Below are 11,851 nucleotides of genomic sequence, written 5' to 3'. Positions count from 1 at the left end.
ACAAAACGATGAACGATGCAAAACAGCTGACAATGGCTGCGTTCAGCAGGAAAAGCTGCTTTGCAACTGTTGTAAAATTCGTGAATCTGATTGGTGTATGCTCTTAGATTCAGTCAAAATTAAGAGCATACACCAATCAGGCTCACGAATTTTACAACAGTTGTAAAGCAGCTTTTTCTACTGAACGCAGCCAATTTGACTTTACGCATTCAATCGTAGATAGAAAATAAGACTAGGGCCGGTATTCATAGTCCGTTCTTATATTTAAGATCGTCTTAAGAACCCATTCAACCAATCAAATAGCTGCAATGCGGTCATTGATTGGTTGAATGGGTTCTTAAGACGATCTTAAATATAAGAACGGACTATGAATACCGGCCTAGGGCTGCGGTCAAGGGGACGTTGAAGATGCTTTGAAGCGTTTGACTGACCAATCAGGGTAAAAGGAATAAAGATTTCTTTAACCTGATTGGTCAATCAAACGCTTCAAAGCATCCTCAGCGTCACTTTGACCGCAGCCTAGATCGCACAAAACTAAATTGTCCAGTTTTCGTCATATGCCTTGAGAAATAAGGGCTCGTTCCCACTGAGCGCGTCACGCGTCGCGTCAACCAGCGTGAGCCAATCAAAACATTGTAATAACGTTTTCCGTGTTATTACAATGGGATGTTTTGATTGGCTCACGCTGGTTGACGCGACGTGTGACGCGCTCAGTGGGAACGAGCCCAAAGATCAGATAAAAAAGGAGAGGAAATACTGGCATCGCTTCGCTTTCTCATTCGCGCTTGCGTAGTGCTCGCGAAATGACCCATCTTTATTTATGTTTACAATTCATTAAATGATAAGCGGGTGTATAAAAGGGAAACAGAATTAAAATAATATTATATAATTGCAACTTAATCAATTTTTATATTTTTTCTTCTTTCTACTTATATACCTTGTTAAAATAAACATAGCAATGAATAGAATTCAAACTTGTTTCTCTAGTATAATTTGTTTCTCTGCTTGATCGCGACATATTTTTATCTATGCAATAAATTTACATGGTTATTCGTTTACAAAGCCAGTGAATATTTGGTTAACAAATAAATAAACTATTTTAAAAACTTTGTTAGATTTATATTTTTTCCTCTTTTATGAATATTTGCATTAGAAGTGTGTACATTACAAAAAAACTAATTTAAAAATTCCATTAGAGAAACTGATAATCACGTTGACTTATGTTTACTAGCAAGGCTACCAGATTGCATACGCTGCGTCCAGCGGCGGCACGATTTGTATCCCCACCACTTTCGCGCACTAAGGCATAAGCTCTCATCCGTGTACGCTCGACGTTCGGTCACCTTCGGTTTACAGAGGAAGACGGATAGATTAGCTTCTGTCCCCTTCTCTCCTGAGAGGTCTATTGTATCTTACCTATCTCTCTGAATACAATAGCTATGTGATCCTCGAAATCTCGAGCTGGCGAGTTGGCGAGTTGCATCGTTGCAAGTATCGCAGCGATACTTATTATCACACATAATATTTTCCTATTGATTCTTTTTTTATAAAAGTTTATATGTTGTTCAAAAAAGAGAATATAACATATACAAAAACAAATTTTACATATTTTTATCTAAATTTTTATCTAACATATTTTTATCTCAATTTTTATCTAAATTTTTCCACTCTTGGCCAATATGTACGCTTTTTTATTTAAAAAATTTTTTTTTTTTTAATAATTGTAATAAAATAATATTTAAATTTATTTTAATAGAATTGTATTTTGTTATTATTACTTTGTATTAATGTATGACGTACATCTTGTTGCTCAACGGAAACCGCGAGAAGGTGGTGGTGTTTTCCGTTAAAAAGGAAATGAAAAAATTTAATAAATGAATAATAATAAAAATAAAATTAAAATAAAATAATAAAATAATGATAAATAATAAATAAAAATAAAAAATAAAATTATAATAAAATAATAAAATATAATCAATTTTCTAATTGATAAAAGGTCAAAATATTATTTCACATTTCCTTACATATGTGTGTGTGTGTGTGTGCGTGTGCGTGCGTGCGTGCGTGCGTGCGTGCGTGCGTGCGTGCGTGCGTGCGTGCGTGCGTGCGTGCGTGCGTGCGTGCGTGCGTGCGTGTGTGTGTGTGTGTGTGTGTGTGTGTGTGTGTACACATATATATACATATATATACAGGGTGTCACAGGTATCATCCGTCAAAAAGAAACCATAAATAGAGCTCGCTAAACTAAACTAAAAAGTCCTATACCATTTTGCAAACAACCACGTAAAATTTCGAGATATTAATTAAGGAAGATCGGCTAATAAGCGCACAATTGGCGTGATTAGACAGTCGGCCATTCCAGCGAGGACAACGCGGAGTGATCGGATTGTATTTTTGCAATATTCCCACGCGGTTCTTTTATAAAATTTCGACAGATTTGGAAAAGAAAGTTGTTAGATTTTGGCTGCAATAAATGGATTCTCGTTTCTGACGCATGAAAGAAGGCATTAAATGCGTTAAAAAAATTTAAAACCTATTTTAAAAAAAGAAAATAAGCTTTTATCTCTATGTTGTTCATCATAGATAATAAATATTTTCCAGAATTTGTTTTTTCACTCGCAACCATTTCAGTAAGAAAATATTTAATTGTATCCCAAGATTCAAGAAGTCGTTCGATGCATAAATAATGAGAAAGCCAGCGTGTGTCACATAATTTTAATATTTTGTGATTTGTTTCTTGGAAACATTCACAAAATTCGCGAAAAATAGCCGTACGTTTTGGACTACTATTTAAATATTTAGCAATTTTTTTAAGAAATTCATCGCAATATGCAGGCATTTTAGAACAAGCAGCATGCGCTGCTAATGCGGAGGAATGGCACGCGCATGAAAATGTTAATACATGTGGGCATATTTCTTCCAATTTTTTTTTAAACGATAAATGTTTCCCTGTCATGACGGAAGCATTGTCGCATGACAGGGCAACAATATTTAAAAATGGTATCTGTAATTTCCACATTTCACTTTTAAATGCGTTGAACAACTTTTCTGCGCTTGAATCTTTGGCATCAATATTTATTAATTTAACTAATTGCGAACGAACATCTAATGTCTCCGAATCAACGTATCGGACAAAAAAAAGTCATCCATTTATTATTAGTGAGATCAGATGTTTCATCAATAAATATCGAAAATTTTGTGTTTTAAATAATATTGACAACACGATTAGTCTCAACCGGGCATACAACGTTTGTAATAATATTTGTACATTTTGTTCGGCCCATACTTATACTATTCAACACATTAGGATCTTTTCCTATATGTTGGAAAAAATTAAGAATTTCTTTTGCCGTTTGATAAAGAATATTTTTCTCAGCAATTAATGCGGCATATCTGATTTCCGCTGATTTCTTACGCTCATCAAAAGATAAAAGTGATTCATTAATTTGTATATTTGAATCCTCATTCGAAACTCTTGTTTCAATATAATTATTTTCTTTATTTATATGAACATTAAATTCTGCGTGACGATAGATTTGCGATAAACCGCCAGCGATAGATTTATCACAAATCGAACAAAAAAATAGGCTTGCATCATGTGGCACTTCACGTAACCAACATTTAAATTGCTGAATTTCTAACCATTTTTGTTGAAATTTTGATTTACGCAATTTTTTTATTGGCGAATCAACATTATTATTATTATCAGTTAGCGTCTTTACGTTAATATTATTTTTGTGACACGCAGAATCGGCATGTCTTGATAGTGTTGAATTGCACGAATAATTATTATTGCATATACTACAATAATAAAGACTATCGTCGGATGGTATTTTGCGTATCCAAGATTTATATCGATCATCACTAAGCCAAGCTTCTAAAAAATTTCGCTTACGTTTTTTGGTTAATTGATCACACATTTTGATTATCTATTCTTAACTTAATTTATTTTCTCGTCGGCACAATATCACCAATCTTTTGTCGATTGCTTTGAACTATCTTTTGACTGGGTCACGAACGTATTCGCAAGACGAGCGCAGTCAACAGTCAACAATCAACAATTAGTCGATAACAGTCGACATGAGTCGAGAAAAAAACAATGTCAAACACATATAATATTTTGAATATATATTTGAATATACAGGGTGTCCCAGACTACCCGTACATCCCTTTTAAAATGAAAATAAATGGTTTTTATCAAAAATCACGAACAATTTTTAAGTTAATCGGGTACGCTCTATCAAATAGTGATATTTTCAACTTCTGATTCCGACCGGAAATACGCCATCCGGATCGGAAGTTGAATTTTTTTAGAGGAACATGGTACTTTTTATTACAGACTCGAATTGTACATGAAAAAATAAAAAACTTTTGTATCAAACGTTTTTTCTGAAACGTATTTTCTTTTTTTAAAATATGTTTTAAATTTTTTTAACGCATTTAATGCATTCTTTCAAGCGTCAGAAACGAGAATCCATTTATTGCAGCCAAAATCTAACAACTTTCTTTTCCAAATCTGTCGAAATTTTATAAAAGAAGAACATTTAAAACCATTTTCTTCAAATATTATATTCTCATTAAAAGAAAATCAAAAACCTATTAATGAAATTATTTTGGGATCGGAATGTGAGGAATATCTGAACGAATTAACGTTGAAAGATCACATAAACATAGTTAAAATTGTTCGAGAGAACTGTTTAACATTTTATGTGACTGCTGCAGAAGAAATTTGTAAAAGGTTACCTATAAATAATGAATTTTTATTAAAGTTACAAGTTTTTCAACCATCTGTAAGTTTATTCGATAATAATAGACAAACATCATTTGATGATGTTTCTCTCGTAGCTAAAACTCTCGGCGGTTTTGATGAAGATGCTTTAAAAAAAGAATGGATTGCATTAGCATCAGACCTTACAGTGGAAGAAAAATAAAATTTTTCTAAATTAAATTTTGACAATATGTGGAAAGCAATTTTACAACGTCGGCACACGAATAATGTTCCTAAATATTCCAATTTAACGAATATTATAAATACTATTCGAACGCTTCTGAATTCTAATGCCGATCCTGAGAGAATGTTTTCTCTTTTGAACAATTTAAAAACGAAAACACGTAATAGCTTTTCAACGGTTTCCGTTAATGCTATTTGTATGTTTAAGTCCGCATTAAAAACTAGAGGAGAAACAGCTTTAAATAATGCTCATTATTGAAGAGCATTTATCTCTTATGTCGGCGGATAAATTATATGCCGCTAATAAAAACAATTGAAATGTCCATGCGGATGCTGACGTAGCAGGCCCTTCCTGCAATAAATAATTTTAAAATAAATTTTTATATACATCGCTTAAAAAATAAGTGTGTAAAGATATACAGGGTGAGTCAAAAGTATGTTTTAAAAATTTGTGAGCGTGTTCCTGGATAAAAAGGAAGAACAAATGTTCATATGAACATATGGTCGCAAATGCTTTGTTGTCGAGATAATGGACATAAATCAGCAGTATCAAATAATGCTTTATTTGAACGTTTACAATTTTGTTATTGTTGTTTATAAGAGATGTTCTACATGTCCTCCATCATTTTCAACACATGCTTGAGCACGACGTCTGCATGACTGGCGCAGTCGTTCGAAAACACCAGGATTTCTGCGGACCTACGGACCGTCGTGCTCAAGCATGTGTTGAAAATGATGGAGGACATATAGAACATCTCTTATAAATAACAATAACAAAATTGTAAACGTTCAAATAAAGCATTATTTGATACTGCCGATTTATGTCCATTATCTCGACAACAAAGCATTTGCGACCATATGTTCATATGAACATTTGTTCTTCCTTTTTATCCAGGAACACGCTCACAAATTTTTAAAACATACTTTTGACTCACCCTATATATATATATATATATATGTATATATATGTGTGTACACTGTCACACACACACACATATACAGGGTGAGCCATTTTAATTAACGCACGCAATTATTTCGGAAACAAAGCATTTTAGAGAAAAATGTTTCAGACAAAAGTTTTATGGTTTCGAGGGGGCCATAAGATGGTATCATTGGTTTGACACTGAAAAGTCATTTGAAGGTCACGTGAAGGTCACTTCAATTTTTTTAAATGGAACACCCTATATATTTTTGCACATTCTTGTAGCTTATCTCGAGAGCTTTCCAAAACACTATAATTAAGTACTTTTTCGTTAAGTACTTTTTGAGTTATGAGGCTTGAAATAATTTCTTAATTTTACATAAACCGTAAAATATCTTGTAAAATATTCATTTTTCGATTATCTTACCTTAATACTTTTACGTACAAAATAATGGGAGGAATCAATTGGTCTAAAGAAAACACATAGTTGTTTTGAAGAAAAAATATGTAATTTGCAATTAACAATTCCATATTTTTTCTTAAAAACAACTATGTGTTTTCTTTACACCAATTGATTCCTCTCATTATTTTGTACGTAAAAGTATTAAGGTAAGATAATCGAAAAATGAATATTTTACAAGATATTTTACGGTTTATGTAAAATTAAGAAATTATTTTAAGCCTCATAACTTAAAAAGTACTTAACGAAAAGGTACTTAATTATAGTGTTTTGGAAAGCTCTCGAGATGAGCTACAAGAGTGTGCAAAAATATATAGGGTGTTCCGTTTAAAAAAATTGAAGTGACCTTCACGTGACCTTCAAATGACTCTTCAGTGTCAAACCAATGATACCATCTTATGGCCCCCTCGAAACCATAAAACTTTTGTCTGAAACATTTTTCTCTAAAATGCTTTGTTTCCGAAATAATTGCGTGCGTTAATTAAAATGGCTCACCCTGTATATATATATATATATATATATATATATATATATATATATATATATATATAAGGAAATGTGAAATAATGTTTTGACCTTTTATCAATTAGAAAATTGATTATATTTTATTATTTTATTATAATTTTATTTTTATTTATTATTTATCATTATTTTATTATTTTATTTTAATTTTATTTTTATTATTATTCATTTATTAAATTTTTTCATTTCCTTTTTAACGGAAAACACCACCACCTTCTCGCGGTTTCCGTTGAGCAACAAGATGTACGTCATACATTAATACAAAATAATAATAACAAAATACAATTCTATTAAAATAAATTTAAATATTATTTTATTACAATTATTTAAAAAAAAAATTTTTTTTAATAAAAAAGCGTATATATTGGCCAAGAGTGGAAAAATTTAGATAAAAATTGAGATAAAAATATGTTAGATAAAAATTTAGATAAAAATATGTAAAATTTGTTTTTGTATATGTTATATTCTCTTTTTTAAACAACATATAAACTTTTATAAAAAAAGAATCAATAGGAAAATATTATGTGTGATAATAAGTATCGCTGCGATACTTGCAACGATGCAACTTGCATCGCCAACTCGCCAGATCGAGATTTCGAGGATCACATAGCTATTGTATTCAGAGAGATAGGTAAGATACAATAGATCTCTCAGGAGAGAAAGGGACAGAAGCTAATCTATCCGTCTTCCTCTGTAAACCGAAGATGACCGAACGTCGAGCGTACACGGATGAGAGCTTATGCCTTAGTGCGCGAAAGTGGTGGGGATACAAATCGTGCCGCCGCTGGACGTAGCGTATGCAATCTGGTAGCCTTGTTTACTAGTATGATTCGAGTATGACTTTCAGTTTTCTAGAAATAACTTCCGCGAACAACAAAGTAGAAACGATGATGAAGAAAATGATAAATATAAAGGTTCAGCATGTGTCGAAATGTGTCGAAGAAAGAGAAGTTTGAATTGCAAATGTGATATACATTTATTATATATTTATAGCTCATAGCAATCGACGGTTTAGTATGTCGTATTTGATGGCTGAAGCTCGCATCGTACAGAATTCTCTTACTTGTGTGATATAAACATTCATAAGGTACAAATTGAATTATAAGGAAGGGTGTATATTCTATTTCAGTCACTTTCTTATTTATACAGGGTGACCCATTTTAACTTAGGCAGCCAAATAACTCGAAAAATAAGCAAGATAGAGAAAAATGTTTTAGACAAAAGTTGTATGGTTTCGAGGGGGCCATAAGATGGTATCATTGGTTTGACCTTGAAGAGTCATTTGAAGGTCACGTGAAGGTCACTTCAATTTTTTTAAATGGAATACCCTATATATTTTTGTACATTCTTGTAGCTTATTTCGAGAGCTTTCCAAAACACTATAATTAAGTACCTTTCCGTTAAGTACTTTTTGAGTTATGATGCTTGAAATAATTTCTTAATTTTACATAAACCGTAAAATATCTTGTAAAATATTCATTTTTCGATTATCTTACCTTAATACTTTTATGTACAAAATAATGAGAGGAATCAATTGGTGTAAAGAAAACACATAGTTGTTTTTAAGAAAAAATATGGAATTGTTAATTGCAAATTACATATTTTTTCTTCGAAACAACTATGTGTTTTCTTTACACCAATTGATTCCTCTCATTATTTTGTACATAAAACTATTAAGGTAAGGTAATCGAAAAATGAATATTTTACAAGATATTTTACGGTTTATGTAAAATTAAGAAATTATTTCAAGCCTCATAACTCAAAAAGTACTTAACGAAAATGTACTTAATTATAGTGTTTTGGAAAGCTCTCGAGATGAGCTACAAGAATGTACAAAAATATATAGGATGTTCCATTTAAAAAAATTGAAGTGACCTTCACGTGACCTTCAAATGACTCTTCAAGGTCAAACCAATGATACCATCTTATGGCCCCCTCGAAACCATACAACTTTTGTCTAAAACATTTTTCTCTATCTTGCTTATTTTTCGAGTTATTTGGCTGCCTAAGTTAAAATGGGTCACCCTGTATATTTATTTTCTTCATCCAGAAGAACGAATACAGTTACTTTTAAATGTAAGAAAGTGTCAACTAATTTTCTAACAATTAACAATTTTCTAACAATCTAATTTTAACTGATTGTATTTTCGCGAAAAGATTGTCCTTTATTTTACTAAGTAATATTATTTTAAAAATTGATATTTGAAAAAAATATTTTTACATAAAATTAGTAAGAAAATAATTTTCTAAAAATATCTACATAAATAAAGTAATTTTGACAGATAATTCAAACGACATGTATGATAATGTTCTAATTGTAAGATATTAAGCATATAAAAATCTTTGTAATGTTTTTTGAAATTATATTTACAGAAATAAAATTACTATATTTTTTGTCGAATATTGAAACAAAGTAAAATAAGTACTATCATTATATTTCATTATACTGTATTATTTTTTTTTTATGTAAATGATCAAGTAAAGAGATGTATTAATCTGCTGACACATATGACGATACATATTGCATATATTGCTTGTGGAAATATGTACTACAAATTCAAAGCTTCCATTGCATGTGTAATTTAAAATCGATAATTTAAATGACAAAAAAAGGAAGTTTCATTTTTAAAAAATTTGACTATTTTGCTTGATACAATAATTTGAATTTGAATTTTAGTATTAATTTAAATTCAAATTCAAATTATTGTATCAAGCAAAATAGTCAAATTTAAAAAAAAATAAAAATACATTATTCACAAATTAACAAATGAATATTATTTTTTAAATAACAAAATATTTCTAAGTACTTGTAAAAGATTAACTATAATTAACAACACTAAATTTTGTAGTTAATTCACATCATAGACATAGGTCCATATTCTGAATCCTCTTTTATTGATAAAAGTGCCTTTAAAAGTGGCTTATAAGCCTTCTGATTGGCTGTAAGCCACTTTTAGAGGCACTTTTAGATAAAAGAGGATTCAGAATATGGACCATAGGAAATTATAGACAATATTTCCTAAGTTTATGGTCCATACATAGATTATTCTATACATAAAACATATATTTTTTTTTTAAATGACTAATTTCAGTGAGTGAGATTGTTGCACATTGTCGGCGAGTTGTATACTGTGAAAATAATCAGCAAAAATGGAAATGGAATATAAGGAAATAAAACTCACCGTGCCTTGGGGTCATGTTGCTGCCAGAACTTATGGTCCAACCACAGGAGAACGCGTCTTATTAGTGCATGGTCTTCAAGATAATGCAGGAGCATATCATAGATTAATGAAATATTTATCAATAAGTTTTTTTTACTACGTATGTGTAGATTTACCTGGCCATGGATGGTCATCACACTTTCCATCTGGGTTAATAATAGACTTTATGGATTATGTGAATGCATTACATTTCATCCTAGAAGCGTTACAATGGGAAATATGTACTTACATAGGGCATAGCATGGGTGGACTGATAGGTTTAATGTTTAGTGTCTTTCAACCTCATAGAATCAAGAAAATAATTTCTATTGATGCATTTATGTTGAGAAATTCTTATAATTTAAATATAAATTTTGTAACATATCTTGAAAATGCATTTGCACTTTCAATAAAAGCAAATAAAAATATAAAACTATCTTATACTAAAGAAGAAATATTACATGCTTTTAAAATTTTGAGGATTTCAATTCTGAATTCAGAAGCTGCTGATGCATTATTTAAGCGTGCAGTTACAGAAGTAAATGGAAAGTATGTATACAATAGAGATATAAGATCAAAAAATAACCCTTTCGTATATCTAATGGACCAAGCAGACAAATTTAATTGTAAGCTTACAGTTCCAATATATATCTTTGTTCCATCAGAGGGTTGGATGAATAAAGATAAAAATTGGTTTATATCATCAATAACACAAAGTTCTAAAGCTATAATTAAAATAATTAATATAGATGGGAATCACGACATTCATAATAATAATCCTGAAAAAATTGCACCATTTATATGTAAAATATTGACTAGTAACAATGCCAGTAAATTATAGATACTTGTAACAATGGGTGCATCTAAAGTCACTAGATATACAAAGTACCGCAATCCATAAAGGTGCCTTTTCACGAGTCGCTGAAACCGATTGTTTGAGCGACAAAAATGATCACGTGACAACTTTTGTCGCTGAACTATTACAACGGTAATTTTTGTACATGAAAAGGGTAGCAGCGACAAAATTGAAAGTTGAGACAGATTTTGCGTTATTTGTGTAATCAGTTAAGACAGATTTTGCATTTTTTTTAATTTTCTTCATGCTCATCTTCCTCGAATAGATACATCTTTGCATCTTCATGGATTCTTTAAGAATTCTCGGTTCTGTCTGCAAGGTTATGTCACAGGTTATGTCTTTCTTGGTACACTAGTACACACAATCACACAGCGCGGCAGTAGTGTTTCACATAGCAATTGAGTGATAACACTTTTTCTCTCTTTGTAGTTGAATCAGTTCAAACTACAAAATTATAGCCGCTGGAATACGTGCGACAAATTTGTCGCTTTAATTGCTTATTTTAGCAGCACGTGAAATTGCACCTTAAGACTCAGGCCGTGTTCCGAAATTGCTGCCAGTTTACTGCCAGCACTGAAAATATATAGGCCCATATTCTGAATCCTCTTTTATTGATAAAAGTGCCTCTAAAAGTGGCATATAAGCCTTCTGATTGGCTACAGGCCGCTTTTAGGAGCACTTTTATCGATAAAAGAGGATTCAGAATATGGGCCATAATATACGTAACGTGCACTATAGAATTTGCAGTACTGGCAGTAATTTTGGAACACGGCCTCAATGGGTGCATCCAGAAGCACAACCGCTCACTGAGCAGCTAAGTAGCAATTGAATGTGATTGGTTTCTATCTTTGAATTCACCAATCACATTCGAGTTCTACTTAGCCGCATTCAGCGGACTCAACAGTTGGGCAACATTACTAGATTTTCCGATGTAACTCAA

General features: G+C 31.3%; 2 protein-coding genes across 2 annotated transcripts in view; one reads left to right on the top strand and one right to left on the bottom strand.

Moving 5' to 3' along the window:
- LOC145977256 (uncharacterized) overlaps positions 1 to 10,683 on the bottom strand; it is a 62,330-nt gene extending 51,647 nt beyond the window's left edge. Inside the window, exons 1-3 of the mRNA XM_083109113.1 lie at positions 10,306 to 10,683; positions 10,193 to 10,222; positions 10,038 to 10,110 (exon numbers count right to left, since the gene is read on the bottom strand). The gene's annotated coding sequence lies outside the window, so the exon portion shown is untranslated. The remainder of the gene's footprint in view (positions 1 to 10,037; positions 10,111 to 10,192; positions 10,223 to 10,305) is intronic.
- On the top strand, positions 7,568 to 10,896 carry LOC145977253 (serine hydrolase-like protein). The gene is made up of 2 exons (XM_083109108.1): positions 7,568 to 7,942; positions 9,948 to 10,896. The coding sequence occupies exon 2, from the start codon at positions 10,006 to 10,008 to the stop codon at positions 10,894 to 10,896; it is 891 nt and encodes a 296-aa protein (XP_082965234.1). The 5' UTR covers positions 7,568 to 7,942; positions 9,948 to 10,005.
- The last annotated feature ends 955 nt before the right edge of the window (positions 10,897 to 11,851 follow it).

This window comes from Camponotus vicinus, unplaced genomic scaffold (genome assembly GCF_025532165.1).
Source record: "Camponotus vicinus isolate PSW18456_S1 unplaced genomic scaffold, iyCamVici1.0 SCAF_9, whole genome shotgun sequence".
Taxonomy (NCBI): domain Eukaryota; kingdom Metazoa; phylum Arthropoda; class Insecta; order Hymenoptera; family Formicidae; genus Camponotus; species Camponotus vicinus.
This window is presented reverse-complemented; position numbering and strand designations above follow the sequence as displayed.

Coding starts and splice junctions, on each gene's coding strand:
- LOC145977253 (XM_083109108.1), top strand. CDS start 10,006: ATGGAAATGGAATATAAGGAAATAAAACTCACCGTGCCTTGGGGTCAT.